The 21,600-nt window shown below is 44.5% G+C and overlaps 1 protein-coding gene across 1 annotated transcript in view; it reads left to right on the top strand.

The window, feature by feature from the left end:
- The window catches only part of NR5A2 (nuclear receptor subfamily 5 group A member 2), a 124,953-nt gene extending 103,899 nt beyond the window's left edge, over positions 1-21,054 (top strand). The window contains 1 exon segment of the mRNA XM_030844340.3: positions 20,782-21,054. Coding sequence (XP_030700200.2) covers positions 20,782-21,029 — 248 coding nt within the window. The 3' untranslated portion in view covers positions 21,030-21,054.
- The last annotated feature ends 546 nt before the right edge of the window (positions 21,055-21,600 follow it).

Genomic DNA, 21,600 nt, shown 5'->3' with positions numbered 1-21,600 from the left:
TACTGTGTCCCCAGACTGACTCTCTGAGCAGGAAGTGAGCACTGCTGAGGTGAAAGGTACAAGAGTTACACATCCACCTGGCCGAGGACGATGCAAACCGTGTCCCTGTAAAGTGATATCACCAGAGTCTAATCAGCTCGGGAAGCCCGACAGACACGTGGATGAGTTGAACTCTCTTACAGAGCACACTGGGGAGTGGGGGGAGACTTGGGACTTCAGAGCAACAAGTACCTTTATTTGCCTTGAGAGCATCTTGGCTACCAGTCCATGCCTGGGAGACGGGCAAAGCCTCAGATCTTCTCTAGCATTTCGGCATCAATTTGGGTAAAAGAAAGAGGAGATCTACAAAGCAGTTCCTAAGAAGTCTCACATCTGAGCTGTGTGCAATCATAAGTCCTACTAAATTCCCAAACTCAAAATATATGTACAATGAAATGTGCACACACACACAGACGCACACACATTCACTACTTTCCGATAGTAATGATCTATACGGTAAGTCCCCTGCATACGAACCTTCAAGTTGTGAGCTTTCAAAGGTGAGAACGTGTGTTCGCATGTCCAGTCACGTAAGTTAGTTCACGTGTCTGGCGTACGTTGTCACGTGCGTGTATCCTCCACAAGTGATTGTGCTTTTGTGTACTTTACTGTACAGTACTGTATAGAGTGCAGTAGTACGGTATCTTTATTCCAAGCCTAGAATGTCCAGAAGCAAACGTAAAAGCAGCAGTATATAGCCAGCTGTGTTAGTTGGGAACCTAAGCTAACTTTGTTGGACTTACAAACAAATCGGACTTCCGAACGTGCTCTCAGAACAGAACTTGTTTGTATGTGGAGGACTTGCCGTATAATGGTTTTTCATATTTCACTACTATTCTCCAACTCCAAACCCCCATTATAAAAATTATCTTTAGAGATAATATATTTATCGAGAAGGTAGAAACTTGCACCTGGATAATTTTTTCATTTGTATAAGAGTCTTAAGGAACTACAAAAATATCTTTTGGAAGTGTCACTCAACATTAAACAAACAACAAGCAAAAACCTTGAGCAGGGGATCAACCTCCCCAAAGGAGCATTTAAGGATGAATCTGAACAAGTGGTTTGACTTCTCTGGGTTTGTTTGTTTGGGAGTGGGGGGCAGGGAAGGGAGGGAGGAATATCTCAATGATGAAGTTTTCAAATATTCCATTTTCTTTCATATTATTCCCAACTTCTGGGTTTTTTGGTTTTTTTTTTTTTCCTTCTGTGTTTATATGCTACCAGATTTTGTGTGAGAATGTTTTAATTTTCCCTTTGAAATTCTGACAACAGAACGGACAGGCTCTCCCCTTCTGCACGATGGCCTCAGAGATAGATGCTCCTTTCCCTGGCTAGTCGGGTGGCTGTGACATCCACGAAGTTACCCTTTTTATTTGCCAATGTCCCCAACAATTAAACCTGTACAGATAATTCATACACGGCCAATCTCTATTTATATTATTGCTCTCATTTATTTCTTTTGCTGTTTTCTTGGTTTTGCGTGTTAGTTATGTGCAGTATGTTTGTTAACCTGCTTTAGAGGTGGTTGTCCTGACTGTAATTGGAGATCTCAGTCAAATGGAATATCATGTGGACGGTTTTCAACCAGGCGTCATTACAAAACCCTGTGAGCTTAGCTAACCCTTTTCTCCATGTCACATCCGTGCTCTGTTTTAATAATTCTGTCGTCTGGTGGCCAAAATGCACTCTTCCCACGTACTGTATTTCGCGTAGTTAAAAAGAACCCTTTCCATGACACGCTGAATGAACCCTAACACCAAACATGCTGGGGCTGCCCCTGAGCTGCTGGCGGCCGCAGACAGAAGGCATAGGCCCTGGCAGGAAACCCCGGAGCAGGATATTGGGCCTGGGAGGGGCTTCCCAGCCCAGCTTCCTCAGCCCTGTAGGGTCAGATTAATGGGGAAATCCAGAACGACAGCAGATTAGCCATCAACTCATCTGGCTCCCCGCCAGAGACGTTGCTGGTCCGACATCCACATGTGCGGTGGGTGTTGAATTTTTTTAAAATAGGTGCAGTGAAAGAGAATACATTTTAAGCAAGAATTGAGAATGCAGTAAAAATGAGGTGATAATGTATGAGAAAATAAACAAGGTGAGGACAAGAGAGGAGGGAAAGAAAAAGGAGGGAAGGGAGGGAGGGAGGATGGATCAGTTAGTAGTAGAAAACCAAATATACACTAAAGCAGAGGGACGATTATACTTATTTCATTCCCTAATCATATACGATTTGAATTTTCTTCCTAATCAAGAAAAAATAAAGGAAGTTCATATATCAAAAAAAGTACTCTGGGGGCTTCCCTGGGGGTGCAGTAGTTGAGAGTCCGCCTGCCGATGCAGGGGACACGGGTTCGTGACCTGGTCCGGGAAGATCCCACATGCCGCGGAGCGGCGGGGCCCGTGAGCCATGGCCGCTGAGCCTGCGCGTCCGGAGCCTGTGCTCCGCAACGGGAGAGGCCACAACAGTGAGAGGCCCGCGTACCGCAAAAGAAAAAAGTTCTCTGGAATTGCACTGGCATAAATATTATCCTGTGATCCAGCTGAATTCTTAAATTGGTGCATCCTTTATGCAAATTGGTTAAGAAAAATAATTTGGATATTTTTATATGTTTCACAAGTATTTTTTCCATTTGCACCCCATTACGAGGTCTTCCCATCACAGGGGTCCCCATCTGCCCTGCTTCTTCCAGCTCCTCAGTGTAGGACCCTTGCAATCTGTCTCAGCATCCAGAAGCCAAACATGTGAGCGTGGTCAGGAGTGCTTGTGCAGGAATGTTCTAGGACCGGCCTCACAGATGGTGTGATTTCCTGAGCTAGACTCCCCCCTCGCCAGTGGCCGTCCTCACACTTGACATATTTGGGGAGGGACAGGCTTGTCCCAAGGCAGAGGCCACGCACCTCTCTTCACCGCCTCTAGTCCATCCACAGGGGAGATACCTGCTGACCTTTCATTGGTTCAACTGATCGCAATGGTCACAGGCCCCATGAGTGTCCACAGAACAATGAGTGACACTCAAGAGACAGGGGGAACCCTCTCCTGGTGGTCCCACAGCAACCCACCACTCGGAAGTGATCATAAAGGGATTATGGGAACCCCAACCAAACGTTCTGGAAGCGTCTTACCAGAGACAGTGATGGACCTGTGCTCAGGAAGCTGCCTTGTTTTTTCACTGATGCCTGGTTTCTGTTGACTCCAGTCTCACATCTCCACTCTTCTGGCATCTGCCTGAGCGGCTGGAAAGCTCTTTCAGAAGTTTCAAAAGATTTCATTTCACTGACACATCAGTTCTGCACTTCCAGCCTCCCAGGGGGACCCCCTTTGTAGACGGGGCTTTAGCAATATCCATGCTGCAACTCTGGGACCAACATTCAACCGTACTTCAGGAGGGTGGAAGGAACTTTTTCTCCCTCACCTCCACTCCCACCAAAGACCTTGTCTCCCGGTAACAAATGCAGGGCATGATTAAAGGCACGGAGGGCAAAACTGGAAAATCCAATGGACCCGGATTCTAATCCAGTTCCCAGTTCTGCCACCAGCCAGCACCAAAGTGGAATAATAAAAACAACAACAATAGCGTCAACCTACTGGGTTGTCTTAGCTTTAAGTGAGATAATGGGAGCATAGATAGAGACCTCAGAAATGTTTCTTGGTGATATTATTAGTTAATAGGCCATTCACCATAAAGATACAAGGTCCATACCTTACAAGCTGAAAATGCTCAGATGGCTCTTACAGGATAATATGTATTTCCATTCATCCAACTGATTTCCTTTCCACCATGACTTTTGTTTTAATTGGAGAAATAAGAACTGTTCTTGATTAGATGATGAGGGATTTGTTTTCTTTGAAATAGTGACGGTAAACAGTTGGTCTGGTCACCTCATACCGTCTAAGTTGTATATCTTTTTAAAAAGAGACATCTCTATCCACAGATGTCATATTCATAGAGTTTAAAATAAAGCTCAGAAAAAGATTTTGCTTTTTTCACTATTACACAATAGACTGGGAGAAAGACAGCATCTCAAGAATCTTTTGTTTGTTTGTTTGTTTTGAGATGTGTTTAATGCTTTGAAGAAGTGTTTCTTTAAAGTTTAGGAAAGGGAAGCTTCCTTATTTCTTCACAACCAAAGAATAACCACAGCACAGTTCACTCTTGGAAGAATCTCACCGGTTCTGGAGTCATTGTTGCCTTTGGTCACAGTCAGATCAGCCCCCAGATTGCTGTTTGTGATCTAATGTCACTCTGGAATTTTAAAAATTATCCCCGATTTTCTCTGTTAATGAAGGCTGAAGGACAACAGATAATCGGGAGATTATCCAAAAATCAAATCTTAAACAGCTATTTCAATCCTCTGCTTCACAAGATGAGAGCTGTTATGAATACCAGCTGTACCTCGGAGGCGCTGAGTGGTGTGGAGCTGCCCTTGAACTCGATGTAGGTCCAGTCACTGGGCCCCCACGAGGCACAGGGGAAGAGTATCTGGTGTTTTGTCTCATGTACTGAATACTTAAGGAAATGTCCATGAGACATGGCAGACACCACGCAGGGCTCCTCCTCGGGGCCACGGGAGCGACGCCCTGACTGTGGGAATTAGCACAGTGAGCAGGTCGGCAGCTCAGCATCTCCACTGCTGACCCTGACCCTTACCAGAGCCGCTCTGGGGGATGCCTCGGGTCAGGAAGAACCTTCTCTGCGCTGGAGATACTTCTCACCAAGGAAATATCACTGGATGAAATGACTAAAGATACTCTACGGCCTGGGCACCGTCCTGCCTCGTGGGAATGACTGTTAAAATACATTTAAAAGATGAGGAAACTGAGGCTTGGAACCTGTTCCTTGTTCCAAGGTCAGCTGGCCAGTGAGAGGTTCAGAGATTTAAAATCACCTCTTTTCCCTTTTCCCAGCGGGGGAAACGCAAGGATCAATAATTACCCTAAATAGTCAAGCATGGCCATAATACAGCCCCAAGAGCGCCAACCTCTGCCGACTCTTAAATTCATGATACCTGGGTGCGGAAAGGTAGGGTCACCACCTATTCATCGTTCCCTTGCTCTGCAGGCTTAGAACTGAGCACAATATTTTCCAGAACAAATATGATCAAATATAAGGTATTGTATTATCAGCGCTATCCCTGTCTTAGCAAAACCCACAGACACATCGAGGCAGGCAGGTGGGGTGTGGAGAGCTTCCTTTGCAAAATGTTTCGAGCTCTTAAAAGTTCTGTCTCATCTTTCCTGTTACTTTCTCTGCCACATCGTTACACAAATACAAAACCAATCAGTGATGGAGTTTCTGTCTTTCACCTACAAATATATATCCGTAAGCAGTTGGATGAATGATTCACTTATGTCCAAAAAATTGACAAGTATTTGGTTTCAATGATCTTGTTAGGTAATCAGTTTCCCTTCCCCCTTAGTTCTCACCCCAAAGACCTCTCTTTTCTTTTTACAGCCAAATGATGCAAAGTAAGTCTTGATTTTTTTCCCCCTTCGTTCAACCTCTGATCTTATTGAGCGGAATTTTAATAAGCTGAGGAAAATGATGGAACGATAAGTAACAAGTGTATCAAGCTCTTAAAGAGCAGTTTTATTTTAACACTACAAACTAAAAGAAGAAGCCAAACAAAAAAACCTCGGATGTTTAGAACAGACGTATACAAATAACAGCTCTCGTATGGGCCTGAAGTTGCAAGCATTTTCCTGATTGTGATGTTACTTTTTAGTACAAGTGGAAACAGAACGTGCGACGTATAAGAAACCGCACTAATTCAACTTGGCAACAGAAAGCCGAATTCACATGTAATTAAAGAAATGCAATTTTAGTGATCTCACCCCAATGCTTTTTCGAAAATAATAGAGTTAATCACAGTGGGGTACAATGAAAAGAAGATTGGGAACATCAGATGCAGCATTAAAAACTTCCCAATTCTGACAGGTTTTCCACCCAATCCTATCATTCATCCATGGTGTGTCTTTCTCAGAAGGCTGGTGCCAGGAGTGTTGGGGGAGGGGAGATAAAATAGATGAAAAGGCTTTGATAAAAGTTCAAAGAACTAAACACATGTTTCATTCTCAGAAATTGTAAGACACGCTAAGCCTATATTTCATAAAATCCCTTACAAAAGGGCTTTAACAGTTAAAAAATGGATTTTAAAATAGATGACACATAAACAGTACTTTTAATTCCTTGAATTTCTGATTCTGCTGCTGGTTTCAGATAGAGTTGATTTCCCCGGAGTTAGATATTCACACTGTGATTCAGAAAGGCATTCTTTAAACTTCAGATCAAAAATAAAACGCAACTTGCATAGAGCTCAAGTAGCTGGGTGTTAATTCGTGCACCAACCACAGACAGTGCTGGAGTTTCCCATAGTCTATTTCTTGCCGTTTGGGAGGCCAAATTCCTTACCTTGTTACACATTCTTGTATCGACTTAACTGTAATATGTTTCCTTCTTTTAAAATAACCAAGACTTACTGTTTCAAATGATGCGTGTGTTACATTCACGTCTTGGTTTCTGTTGAAATGAGTGGGATGAGAAGTGGTGCACCGGGTGTTGTGTTTGATTCTTTCATATCTAATCACAGCTGCCACTGGGCGGGGGAAGTAAGAGAGCCAAGTCACAGCAGTGATATCGCCGGGGCCCTATCACCCAGGGAATCGGGTCGGGAGCACAGCTGGATGGTGGAGACACATCTATGTCTTTCTGGCACCAGACAGTCCTACCGTCTGGTGGCCTTGGTACCAGAGAAGATTCCTTGAGGTTCCTGCCCAATCTGCTACAGGCCCTGAGGTCTGAGTAATACAAGCGATACAGTATAAACTGGTTATTTGGGGGAGATTGTCGAATGCCTTTTTTTTTTTGACATTTCCACCCGCTCTTTAGTTGGAAGGAAACTTCTCCCTCTTCTCCCCCTCTCCCCCGCTCCCCCGGACCCTCGGCCCTTCTCATCCCTGGCCCTTTCCATCCCTCGCCACCTCTCAGGCCTGGAAGACAGAGAAAACGGGCTGGAACCAGCCTTGTGTGTAGAACAAGCCGCCCCTGGCAATGCAGTTGCGCTGCTGCCTGTGGACTAACAAGAGCCCTTTAAAGAAAAGGATTTCTGGGCTTCCCTGGTTGCGCAGTGGTTGAGAGTCCGCCTGCTGATGCAGGGGACGCGGGTTCGTGCCCCGGTCCGGGAAGATCCCACATGCCGCGGTGCGGCTGGGCCCGTGAGCCATGGCCGCTGAGCCTGCGCGTCCAGAGCCTGTGGTCCGCAACGGGAGAGGCCACAACAGTGAGAGGCCCGTGTACTGCAGGGAAAAAAAAAAAAAAAAGGATTTCTTTCAAATGCTGAATTATGAAGGAGTGTTGATTGTATGGGTAGAAATAGCTAGAAGAGTACATCTTCTGTCTTCCGGACTATGGCTCTAACGTGGAAAGATGTTTGAAGTCCACTGTGTATTGCAAATACAATACCTCGTTTACTAAATGTACATTTATATTCTCAAATGTTACCCTTTCTTTTTTCTCTTAGAAATAATCTCTCCCAGAGTCCGTAGGAAAGTTGTACAACACTAACCAAAGCTGAGTACGTCGGACTGAGTTGGACTGTTTGTCACTCACTCTGCCACAGAATAATATTTTAACTGGCTCAGCTAATATGGGATCCAAGTTCGTAAAAGTTTGAAATCAAATCATTGAATGCAAATACGGTCTTCATCCCAAAGACGATAAGAATGCCTTTAAGCTAATATTTTTAACAAGAACGGTTGGACAGCCTCTCTTGTAAATTTTATCATACCTGAGGCAGTTTTCCTCATTCGATTAGCTGGAAAGCTGAATTTATCCTGAGGCAAACCAGACATGGAGGCCAGGCTAAATTCAACAACTGGAGCTTAAGTTTGGCTTAATATATCCCCACTTGCATCTGCCTGTTTAATTCTCTTTCATATGATAACGTTGGTTTATTCATAGGCCTGACTTGCCTACGAACAAACTGAAACCCATACCTTATTCGAAGAGAATAAGATAGCTTGGTCAAGACGGCAGACTTTTCCTGAGTGGAAATCAAAAATGCAAACGTACGATTCAAAAACTGTTTTAGAACGTGACGACGAGAGTGTGGTGCGGAGCTTTTCTCTGAAGAAGGACAGCTTTTTATGCATGTGGACATTTCCTATTCTGAGGGGACAGATGGTCTTTATAACAAGATAAGGACCCAGGCTCCCAAGGCCGGCCGGCCAGGGCAGCTGCAACTCGAAATGCTACCTATTTTATCAAAACATTGTATGTATTTGCCCTTCATATTAAGTCTGTTTGACAGACAGCTTTATTTGAAATTTAGGGGGAAACCGGGAAATTGTCTCATCCTGTGCCCCTTTAAATTCTGTTTCCTGGTTCAAAATATTCCATCGATTCCCAGCCAGAGACCTTTTTTTTTTTTTTTTTCCCTTTCATTCTCCATGCATTTTTATGTGGCTTTCAGTATCAAGTGGCATGTAGAGGTTGATAAAACTCACAATCTGTTTCGATTCTTGATCTTAAAACCCCTGTAGTATAGCCTTCCTTCCTCATTTGTATCCCTCGGAATTCTGCAAAACAAATTGCAAATGTATAGAGAGAAGGAAAATAATGAATGTCGTATGTCAGCGGCTGGTCCCTGACATAGCACACAGCCCCCAGATAGACTTTTCTCAACATCTTCAGATTACCTACCACTTCACAACATCAAACAAACCAGATGGTCTTCCTTCTCCTACACATTGAACTCAGTTTCTTCAATTTTGTATCGAATTGTGAAAGTATTTTGAGTGAAAAATTCCTCATTGTTTAGAGAGGAATGATAGAAAATGTGTTCTACTGTTATAGCTGAAATTGGTTATGAATGTAACCAAGTGAGGAACTCTGAAACTGCCTAAGGGTCTAGTAGCTGGGACTTGGGCTCGTGCAAGGTGTTCAGTCCTTCCTAGGGAGTTACTCTGCATATGGTTCATATTCATGGGACCTAAATTCAACGTAGCAAGTTTCCTAGGATCTATATTGGGCATCTGGGCTTCCACGAGGATGCCGTCTAGGAGGAGAGGCAGGTAACAGGGACTGTAGGTTCAGGAAGGCCTTCCAGACACAAACAAGGCGAAGATGGTTGTGTGTAAATTAATGTGAAAATGTATTCTCGTTTAACAAGCGTGAAGGGGGTTCGACTTGGTCCAGGCACCGTGCTAGGCCTGGGGAGGGGCGACCGTTCCCAAGGTCGAGATCCCTGTCTTCACAGTTGACAGGTAATCAGGTGACATCCAGCGCCCCCTGTGATGGGCAAACGGAGATGGGCTTGGGGGAGGCTTCCTGGAGGCCGGAATGTCGGTGCCAAGGCTGGGGGACATTGGTCTGAAAATCGGTGCAGGAAAGTTAGGAGCTGGGACAGGCTCCCAGAAACCAGGGAATGGAGCGTGTGGTGTTACACACCCAGGTTTGTGATGCCCGCTAGCCATTCAGGCAGGGTGTCCAGGAAGTGGTTGGATCTGCAGAACTGCAGCCTTGAGCCTGGGGCCTTGAGTGCGCGGGGAGGGGGGACGGCGCAGCGGAGGAAATAAACGTTCTACAGGCAGAAGGTGCAAAGGAGGCAAGAAACGCCGGCTGCCTTGGCGCTGCGGGCAAAGCACCCAGCCAGGATCCCCACTGAGACAGTGTCCTTAGAAAGCACAGCACAGGGTGGAGTTGGTGCTTTTTGTTTACGATTATGAAACAGTTCTGCAGGAAACAAAGTCTGCCGTGAATTTGATATGGAAGCATAACGGCATGTCAAAGGCCCCCAGAAAAAAGAAGAAGAAAAAGGAAAGAAAGATTTTGGTTTAGGGCCAAGCAGTATTTAACCAAGAAGTGTGTTCTTTCATTCATCCCTCACATATTTAGTGAGGGTTTTCTCTGTGCTGTGCACTGGCCTAGATGCTGGGGCTCAGCTGCAAATTAGACCAAGTCCCGACCTTCACAGCTTTCCTTCTTCATTTTTATTTATTTATTTGGCTGCGTCGGATTTTAGTTGCAGCACGCGGGATCTTCGTTGAGGCACGAGGGCCCTTCGCTGCAGCGCACGGGCTTCTCTCTAGTTGCAGCGCATGGGTTTTCTCTTCTCTAGTTGTGGCGGGCAGGCTCCAGGGCAAGTGGGCTCTGTAGTTGTGGCATGCGGGCTCTAGTTGAGACACACGAGCTCAGTAGTTGTGGCTCGTGTGCTCAGTAGTTGTGGCACGTGGGCTTAGTTACCCCGCAGCATGTGGGATCTTAGTTCCCTGACCAGGGATCGAACCTGCGTCCCCTGCATTGCAAGGTGGATTATTCTTTCCCACTGGACCATCAGAGAAGTCCCACAGCTTTCCTTCTTGTGAGGATGACAGGCAAGTATAACAATTAGACAAATAACCGTATACTGTAAAGTCAGTCAAGCATCAGTAAGAACGTACAGTTTAGGGATGAGAGGGAAGAGGAAACACAAAATGAATAGAGGTCACTCTACAGCATCAGGAATTGGTCCATGGAAGGAATACACAGGTAACCTGGAGGGTGTCGGTGGCCATCTGGTTCTGCAGAGCAGTGGATTCTCAGGTGTCTGTTACATTATGTTTAATAACCTACACGTACAGTACATTATTCAATGTTTAATTGAACATAAAATTTCTTTTTTTTTAATCGAAGTATAGTCGATCTACGATGTGTTAGTTTCTGCTGTACAGCAAAGCGACACAGTTATATGTATATACACATTCTTTTTCATACTCTTGTCCATTATGGTTTATCCCAGGACACTGACTGTAGTTCCCTGTGCTATGGTAGGACCTTGTTGTTTATCCATCCTGTATATAATAGCTTACAATGTGCTGACCCCAACCTCCCGCTCCACCCCTCCCCCAACCCCCTCCCCCCTGGCAACCACCAGTCTGTTCTCTACAGAACATAAAATTTCTCGCCTTCGCCGCTTTTAAGGGTACAGTTCAGAGGTATTAAGTCCATTGACGTTGTTGTCCAACCAATCTCCCAAACTCTTTCCATTTTGCAAAACTGAAACTCTGTACCCATTAAACTACCCCCATTTCCCGCTCCCCCCAGGCCCTGGCAGGCGCCCTTCTGCTTCTGTCTCCATGAATTTGACTGCTCTGGGTACCTTAGATAAGTGAAATCATACAGTGTGTGTCTTGTTGTGACTGGCGTATTTCACCTGGCATAATGTCCTAAAGGTTCATCCACGACGTCAGCCTTGTTGTCCACGTTGTATCAGAACGTCCCTCCTTCTCAAGGCTGCTCACTATTCCATTGTATGTAGCGACCACATTTTGTTTATCTCTTTACCCAGTAATGGGCACTTGGGTGGCTTCCACCTTTTGGCTACTGTGAACTGTGTGTCTGTGAACAGACACGGGGCACGCATAGGTCTTGCACACGTGGCATATATTTTTAAGGCAGAGTCAGGAGCCAGAGTGATCAGATAGTGGGGCAGCGCTGTTTTAGACATGGTTCTCCACAGAGGCTTCTCCAAGGGGCTGATGTGTGAGCGGAGTTTCGGGTGACGTGAGGGAGAGAGCCCCACACGATCGGGAAGAACCATCCCGAATGCAGGAACAGCAAGTGTGAGGTCCCGAGGCAGAAACAAGCAAGAGGACCGCTGTGTCCAGAGAGGAGCCCGGCAGAGATGTGGTCTCAGGGTTAGACTGGGGCAAGGATGTCCGACTTATCCTGAGAAGGACATGTCTGTAAACTCACGGAACAGTGTTTTGTTCGATGCATTTAAGTGACGCCGTTTGTATCCAATCTATAATCTGTAGACTTCCGGAAAGGGTGCCTGACCTGTGTCAGCACCCAGAGGCAGCTTTGCAACTTCTGCAAGCTTCGTCCTCAAGTCCATGCAAGAGCTACACCCATCCTTGTAAAGGGGGGCGCTGCTAGGACGTAAATGAATTCAGGTACCATTTACCTGTGGCACGGTGTGTCAAATCATGGCTGCATACTAAACAGTTTGAAATAATTTGTAATTCAGGCCAAAAACCATCTTGGAGAATTGAAGTCCTATCCGGACTGTTGAGTGAAAACGCAGGTGATGGGGTGGGTGCAGGGCGATGCTTGTCCCTACTTGTTTGTTGGCGACACCAATCCAGCACCTTCCTTCCAAAATTTGGGCTCATAATCACGCAGTTGTAGACTCAGAGCTGGGTGACAAGAGATCGTCAAGTCCAGCCCTTGCCCTTCACAGGCCAGGAAACTTGAGGCCCCAAAGAGTGACATGCTCGTGATCTCACAGTTGGAGACAGAATCAGGACTAGAAATCACGACATTTGATTAGTGAGGAATGTTCTTCTCCTTTGGGAGAAAAACCACTGCCCCTTGGGGGTGACATATTATGAACGCAAAACTGACAAAAGGGCAGGCCCACTGCGGGTGACATTCTTTATGCAATGGTATTTCCTGAGCCTGTACTTTTCAGCAACCATGTGAGGCACTACATTAGTAGCCTTTTGTCCAGAGTGTCATATGTGTTTGGGGAAATTGGGCTTCAAAATTAAGAAAACACGGTGGAATATCTTTAACTGAAACTTAAGCCTTGGCCATGTTTTCCTGAATACCCCTTGTGATGGAGGATAGGATAAACTTGCAAGTAATCCCTCTACCTTCCATTAATTTTGGAAAACTGCAACATCAGAGATTCTGTTTTGTCCATGCAACTTTATGGCAGGAAAACGATCACATTGCTGTGTAGAAAGGTTACCTTCCAGGTGTGTATTGGAAGCAAACAAAATCTTCAAATTTTATCAGTAAAATTATAAGAAACATAAGGCCCCGTGAGTATACAATGCTTGTACACTTTTTAAAGTTTATTCATATTTAAGGTATCATTTTACTCTTCAGCGATCCTAAGAATTATTTCCCCATTTTGCAGATGGAAAAACTGGCTCAGAGGGGACTGAGTGACTTGCTTGAAACTAGATTAGACCACCATTCCTGTCAAAAATCAAGTGGCTTTCAGACTTTTTAAATTGATGAAACCCTCTTTTCTAAATATAAAGCAGGTTAGAATGGAGAAAGTTACTTCGTAGTCCCAGCACCTCCACAGCCCCGGTGGCAAGGGCTGGGCTCGGGCGTGCCCAGAAAAGGCCCCCTGGAGGGCGCCTATGACGCTGGACTCTACTCAGTGTCAGCTGTGACTATTTTTAACCATGATCTGTGGCATTAAGACGATTACGGTGTGTAATACGTCAATGTAAGTGTCAGGAGTATGTTATTTCATTCAAATTCTCTGAAAATTTCATTCAGGGATTATGAGACCCTTTAGAAACTGAACTATTGGACCAACCAGCACACCCCTTTCTCCAACCCCCGCAGGTGGCAGGAACTTGTGGGCTGTGACGTGGGGAGAAAGCTCTGGGACTGAGATGTCCCGAGCCCTTTGGGGCTCAGGTCCCACCTCTGTGATCTCGTGGGGCAGAGCCCAGGGGTTTCGAGGGAGACACCAATTCCAGCTCAGGACATGTGTGACTCACTGAACCCCTCTCAGCCTGTTTCTTTCCCTGGAAAATGAGAATCATACCTTCCCTGTAAGATTCTTAACAGTATTAAATGAGATACGTAAAAAGAATCCTGTGCACGTTGACAAGCACTTGCTAAATGTCAGCCGCTCCCCCATTCTCTGGGTGTGTCCTTACCTTAGAGATCATGGAAAAGCTGTTTAATCTCTCTGAGTCTAAATGTCATAACACCTGTAATGCCTTCTCAAGAAAGAATCCTTGGTGAGTTGGCTGTGTCCAGAATCCCACCACTGACCCCTTCTCTGTCCACACGATCCCACCGACTCCGGGGGTTTCATCTATCACCTGTCCGCTGACGGCTCCCAGATCTGGACACCAGGCCTGCCTGTCTGCTGCGTCTAGACCTGTATCTCCAGCCGTCTCCCCTACCTCCCTAGGGAATGTCCCACATGCTCCTTAAACTCAACCACGGCTGCCCCTCCAATCTGCTCCAACTCCTGCTGGAGGGATGGCCACCACCTGCCTGGTGTCATCCAGGACCTTTGCTCGCGATTAATCCAGGGCCAGCAAGCTCTGTTGAGTCACCCATCTTGCTGCCTTTCGAGTCCATCCCCACCCCCATGGCCACCGCGCTTGTCACCTGTATTCCTGGGAGAGCCTCTCCACACACCTGCTCTTTCTGACTCAGAGAGCTGACCGCATCCTTCCTTCTTAAGATGTTGCAGTGCCTCTGCACGGCTTCCAGAACAAAATGCAGACTCTCGCCCTTCACAGTCCTAAACCTTAGGGTCCATCCTTACTTCACACCCTGCTCTCCTCCATGGAAGGTAAGCCGCTTTGCGGGGCTCCAAGGACCCCGTTTCCTGTCACAGAGGCTTGGTGTGGGGGTCGCCGTCTCCTGCCACCTTTTCCTCCCCGTGTTGCTCAGCTCACCCGTTTCTCAAAACCTCTCAGGTGTCACTTCCCCCAAGAACCCTTCTTGCCCCCAGGCTCTGGGTTAGGTGCCCATCCTGTGTGTGTCAAGGGCACCCACTTCTTGTCTCTGAAGCACTGGACACAGAGATTGTGTCTTTTATTCCTCTATCTTCCACACCTGGCACAGGGCTCTTTGAATGAATGAATGAACGAATGAATGAATGAATTCATAGACGGTGTATACATAAGGTATGAAAGAATAAGTGAAGCAGAGTAGCATGTTTTGTAACTTAGGAAGCACCAACCAGTCGGAAGGGCTTCTTTCTACATACAGAAATAATACGTATGCTGTATGTCCACATTTTTACACACAGTTCCTGTCGAAGAGTTGCATTTTCTTGTTAGTAATTTATATATGAAGACATTGAATTGTATGTTCTGGTCGCTAAACACAGCTCTTGGCTCATAATCATACACGTGTGCACACATGTACACACACACACATTTGTGTAAAGGACTTACCAGTAATTAATTTAAAATCTTGAGTTTAAGTTTTACTGGAAGCAGAGTAGAATCTAATCTCAGGCATCTGCACTAAAAGTGTCCTGTCTGCCCATCTCCAACCCCTAAAGAGCCCTCACTATTAAGCGAACTTGGTTCATATGAAAAGAGCCAGCATGTTGCTATCCGGAAGTTCCTACAAAATTATTTATACAGGGCTTCCCTGGTGGCGCAGTGGTTGAGAGTCCGTGTGCCGATGCAGGGGACACGGGTTCGTGCCCCGGTCCGGGAAGATCCCACATGCCGCGGAGCGGCTGGGCCCGTGAGCCATGGCCGCTGAGCCTGCGCGTCCGGAGCCTGTGCTCCGCAACGGGAGAGGCCACAAGAGCAAGAGGCCCGCGTACCGCAAAAAAAAAAAAAAAAAAAAGAAAAGTGATTTATACAAATTATTTAAATATAGCCCTTTAAAAATAATTTTAAAATGAATTCCTTAGAGAAAATTCATTTCCTTTCTCCTTTGCTGTCCTATCAAAGGAAAGGGTCTTCTGAGGACAAATTGTGAGCCAGTTTACAGATGTCACCCCTCCAAAAGCCACAGGGGAAAGAAGTGTCCTCCGGGTGCAGAATGGTACCTCTTTTCCCCACTTTTGTATCTTTGAAAGGACAGGATGAGATTTTTTTCCCCACATGTGGAAAGTGAACAAAGATAATTATATTATTGGGCCATTTGAGTCTCCCGGCCCCCCAGCCTCCTTGCTCAGCAAAGGACCAATCTCTGAAAAGAGTGTGCTGACCGGGAGGATTTACAGCCTGTGCCGCATGGCAGGTACCAGGGAGATAGAAATCAGTATCTTCATCTTCAGAAAGAGCCTGAATGCCACGTAATGACTGAAAAGCCAGCTGTAATATATTCAAGAAGACCTAAGGGTTTACTTTCCACTAAGGATGGAAAAAAAATCTGAGTACCCCACTGTGAGCTTATCATAATGCTGCCTCACATAAAAAGTTGGTAATTAGTCCCTGAGTGAATAAAGTAGAATGGATGATAAGAGATTGATACTTAGAGGAGAAGCTCAAAATGATTTTGCCAGTCATCAAAATTTAAAGGCGCTGGAGAAAGGGTTGGATGCCTCTGTCTGTTTACATACTGTTTCCAACTCAGAATCTGTAATGATAGGGTTCATTAACTTGCGTTTCTAAATTGTATTAAGATGAAGTTTACATAAACGTCAAAGAAAAACGCAGTGTGCCGAACGCGGGAGACTTTGGGATGAAGCACCACAGAAGAACTGGGTGGAAATAGTTCATTCACGAATTTCCTGTGTTATGGACTCCTGGTAGGGATGAGCTAAGACTCCCAAGCGTGCCAGCACCCATTCATTAGAGGAGGGCTTGGTTGGTAGGGGAGCACCCCAGAGGAAATGGTGAAGGTTTTCAATGTATTTTATGTTTAGTTTTTCAGGAAAGGGCATTGAGTAGCATCAAAAGGAATTCTATGAGCATTGTGGGAGCACATTTAAATTTCTGGACTCTTCCTAAAAAGTACATACAAGTGAGCTACGTGAAAGAGAAAATTCCAAGGCTTCCGAGAGGTGGTGGCATCTGTGTTTTGGAACTTCTCCATTGGCTTTTTTTTTTTTTTTAATTCACAATTTTTTTGGTTGTTGTTTGTTTTTGTTTTGTTTTTGCGTTACGCGGGCCTCTCACTGTTGTGGCCTCTCCCGTTGCGGAGCACAGGCGCCGGACGCGCAGGCTCAGCGGCCATGGCTCACGGGCCCCGCCGCTCCGCGGCATGTGGGATCTTCCCGGACCGGGGCACGAACCCGTGTCCCCTGCATCGGCAGGCGGACTCTCAACCACTGCGCCACCAGGGAAGCCCTTAATTCACAATTTTTAAAGGTTATATTCCATTTATAGTTATTATAAGATATTGGCTATATTCCTTCTGTTGTACGATGTATCCTTGTAGCTTATTTATTTTGTACGTAGGAGTTTGTACCTCTTAATTCCCAGCCCCGATCCTGCCCCTCCCCCTTCCCTCTCCCCACTAGTAAACCACTAGTTTGTTCTCTGTATCTGTGAGTCTGTTTCTTTTTTGTTATATTAATATTCACTAGTTTGTTGTAGTTTTTAGATTCCACATGTAAGTGATATCATTACAGTATTTGTCTTTCTCTGCCTGACATGTTTCACTTAGCATAATACCCTTCACGTCCATCCACGTTGTTGCAAATAGCAGAATTTTATTCTTTTTTATGGCTGAGTAATATTCCATTGTATATATGTACCACATTTTCTTTATCCATTCATCTATTGATGGGCACTTAGGTTGCTTCCATATTTTGGCCATTGTAAATAATGTGCTATGAACATTGAGGTGTATGTATCTTTTCAAATTATTGTTTTCATTTTTTTCAGATATATACCCAGGAGTGGAATTTCTGGGTCATGCAGTATAGTTCTAGTTTTAGTTTTTTGAGAAATCTCCATCCTGTTTTCCACAGTGGCCACACCAATTTACATTCCCCGTAGTGGAAAAACCAAGGTCTGCCTGTCAGACCGAAAATGAAAGACACTCAGGAACCCAGGGGCTCACAAAAGAATTCACCACAGGATTCTTTGAACAGAACACACTATTACATTTAAAATATTTCAGGGAGAGGTCTATTGTATAAATCACTTTTTGAAAGCTGCTCTCAAATTAGAAAAAGAGAGGAGATAGACTTATAAGATACGTAACAGCTGTAAGATACATAACAGCTAATGTAATAGGTCATTTTATAACCAATCAACCTTGGACAAATACACCACTAATATAAAGCAAACATTAATTGGAGAAATCCCTGGGGAAGCCTTGACTAAAACATATAATATATAACATGTCACCCGAAGATGCTGGCAGTGTACATAGGGAAATGGACGATTAATAAAGGAGGGCAAGATGCAGTGAGAGAGACAGGAGCTGAAAGAGATAAGCCAGAGCAATGATCCAGGAACTTCTTGGTCGGTGAATGAGAGTAATTCAATCAAAATCTTTTTCTTTCTTTCCTTCCTTTTTCTGGGGGCCCGTGCCGCGTGGCTTCTGGGATCTTAGCCCCCGACCAGGGATTGAACCCACGCCCCCTACCGTGGAAGGGCGGAGTCTTAACCACTGCACCACCGGGGAAATCCCTCTTTCTTTCTTTTTTGGACCCTGTAGCTTACATATCAGAATCATTGCCACTAAATTACAAATTGCCTTTACAGACATGGAAAACAAAATAGACATTCAGTTAGTAAGTGCCTTTGGGGCAGCTAGCAGCATAACTTTTTTTGTGTTTAATGGTAAACACATTAAAAACAGTCTTTTCTTTCAGAAGGAAAATTGCATGTATTTTTAAACTTTGGGGGGAAAGGTGGCGGTTTGGACCAGTATTCACAGAAATTATCCAGCAAATGCTGATCTGAAGATTTTAATGATTATATGTACTAATAGTAAGTGAATAAACCAGAACTTGTGATCCATCCTTTGTTTTATGTTTGTTAGCAGTTGTCTGTTTTTGTTTTTGTTTTTCTTAACAGAATCCCATAGTTTATCACAGAAGGTTGAACCTCATTCTCAAAAAATACATTTATCAAAAAAAGAAGGTCTCAAAAACAACTTTCTGAAAAGACTATTATTCGTTTATCTTGCATTTCATTCCGTGCAAATTCCTCCCCTATAAACTTCTGTGACTATTGCTAGCTTTTCTTGCTGTGAGAATATCTTTCATTGTAGCATAAAATAGTGTGCTCCATTTCGATTGTTTTCCTATGACTGTGTTAAAATCACTGTAACACTGGAAGTTGCTTGTTTGGGGTTTTTTTTTTTTTTTCAACTTCTTAATGGTAAATAAAAGAGAAAACTAAATTTTTCCTTACGTTTCATGTTTAAGTTTAAATGTTTTCTTTAGGTTGAGTGGAGGGTAAAGGGAAACAACGCTAAGAAGTTGGTCAGAATTCAGATGAACTGTTTTTGCATTACCCGTTCTCTGCTGGGAAGCTTTAGGAAGGACTGATGTCTGTAAGCAGAGGGTGAGCGTCTGAAAGTATAAGAGCATGGCATTTTTCCGTCATCTGGCCAGGTATAGCGTAGTCAAGGTACTTCCAGTTTACATTTTGTAATTTTGAACCAAATATAACTAATATTTCTAAGTATTTGAAATAACTTAAAATAACTTTTAAGACATTTTAGATGAGATAGATGGAAACTGCTTTATTAACTGTCAAGTACCACCTGGGTACACCGTCCAGTGGGTAACAATTTAAATGTCAGTTTCAATGCCACGGGAAGGCGTGAGCTCGTAGCGTAGCATTTGTCTGTTTGTACATCTCATTAATAAATAATCAAATATTTCTGATTCTCCCATCGTACTTTGACATAGATGTGATCCCGAATGCTCACACTATGTCGGTACTAATTCCCCACTGTTTTTAATTTGGGCCAGAGATTTGGGGACGGAAAGGGGGAAGCATGTGTCATGCAAAGTTACGGCTCAAAATGTAAACACTGAAATCATCCTGGACACATTTCAACAGCAAATGTAAGGCAGCCTATTGTAACAGCATTTAGAGATACCAAAGTGGACCCGCACATACATACAGGCTAAGGTTAACAACACATAGAGACGAAAATATCGGATAAGAGTTATTTTGGGAACTCTTAACTGAGTTTAGCACACTTAACCTTTTAGTCATAGTATTATGTGGTTTTCTATAGAATCGTTCTTATTTATTTTTCTCCAGTTAGAAAATAAAGCGGGGGGAGGGCTGGATGCATCTGTGTACCTTCTTAGCATGGATGTCTGTAAACACACACACATATCCATGCCTTTCTTCCAGAGGCTTCTATATACACATTGTGTAAAAGTTGTACAGTTAACATAAATGAACTCCACAAGAGAAATTCCACCACCACCGTTTTCCCTTGCTCACTGTCTGTGTGTGTGTGGGTGTCGGTCTGTCTTTTGACTCTGTTTCCCCCTATCCAGCATTTATGAGGACCTATAAGGCAGAGCATCTCCAGGAGTTAGGCTGGGTGGATTGCCTGCGTCCGTCTCCTCTGTGTGAGCGACTCATGTCCAGAAGGAAAAAAAAAAGTGAAGTATCAGACTTTAGAAACCACATTCAGGTTAGAGGGTGCCGGCCATCCTGGCTTGAATTCTGCCTAAAGGACAAGGCTTTCATTTGATAAAGATCATTAGTCAGCGAGACATATATTTTAGAGAGTTCCCAGCAGCGACTGTTCCTCTGGCAGTCACTGGAGTGTACAGATGGTTCATTAGCATAGGCTAGACAAGTCAAAGGCTTTCAGAATCATTTAGAAAATGTCAAACAGAAACAAGAACCCTGTCACTTTTTATTAGAATTAACTACATCATACCCTGGACACAGATTTCACCTTGGGTCAGAAAAATTAATACAGAATTCTATGAATTGTGTCATATACTGGGTTAAGATAGGTCTTCCTAGAGGGACTCATTTGCTGGCAATATATTATGATCTCTCTGCTTTAGGAATCCTTAAACCTTTCCTTTTGTGAGATATGAAAAGAATTGACCTTGCTCAGAATCCATTGGTGTCTAATTGATTTGGAGGTGTAGGCAGAATTTCAACAAGACATTCTTCTAAAGCTCTTTTGTGATCGTTTTCCCGGGAAGCTTGGTGAGTGGGGCTGACTGAATATCGAGCATTGTAGCAAGTCTGCTTTATGTCGGGAGGAAAATACCTCCTTTAACTGAACACGCTGCTGGGGTGAACAGGAATTAAAACATCATCGAATTATTGTGGGGTTTTTTGTTTTTTTTTTTTAAATCCAGATGTCAAAAACCTGGAGAACTTTCAGCTGGTCGAAGGTGTCCAGGAGCAAGTTAACGCTGCCCTGCTGGACTATACGATGTGCAACTACCCGCAGCAAACAGAGAAATTCGGGCAGCTGCTACTCCGACTACCTGAGATCCGGGCCATGAGCGTGCAGGCCGAGGAATACCTCTACTACAAGCACCTGAACGGGGACGTCCCCTACAACAACCTGCTGATTGAAATGTTGCATGCAAAACGGGCTTAGTTACAGCCCCTAGGAGCGCGGCTTCCAAAACACAAAGAGATTGGTGGGGGGAAAGAAGAACAGGAAGAAAGGGAAAAAAATAAAATAAAATACTCTGAATGGCTCCAAGCAACACGAATGAAACACTTGGTTTAAAGATATTGAATTTAATAAAGCATAATAAATACTTCATAGCCAATAAGTGATGAATCAGGGTATTTGTATTGCAGACTGTGAATCAAAGGCGTCACATCCCCAAAGAATTCCGCATAAAAGACGTTGGAACGGAGTGAATTGAACTCACGGGTGGATCCCAACACCACATCAGGATGAAAATGGACAGAACAGTTCTTGTATAGTGAAACTGATCTCCGCTGTGAAGGAATCTAGGAACCGACCTGTGTTAGCCATTAGGCTTTTGCAGCGGGGGATTTGAGCTTCCAGAATTCCTCCGTGGTAAAGCGGAACTGAAACCGTTCTCAAGAGTTCGTCAGCTGCACGGATCATAGCCCCTTCCCTCTTCCTTTCCAGGACGCAGCACCTTCTGTCCCGTGATCGAGGAATCTGTACTAAGGACTAGCGCTCAGCCACA

Source organism: Globicephala melas, chromosome 1 (assembly GCF_963455315.2).
Source record: "Globicephala melas chromosome 1, mGloMel1.2, whole genome shotgun sequence".
In the NCBI taxonomy this organism is placed as follows: Eukaryota; Metazoa; Chordata; class Mammalia; order Artiodactyla; family Delphinidae; genus Globicephala; species Globicephala melas.
The sequence above is the reverse complement of the archived record's forward strand: the minus strand, read 5'-3'. Positions and strand labels throughout refer to the sequence as shown.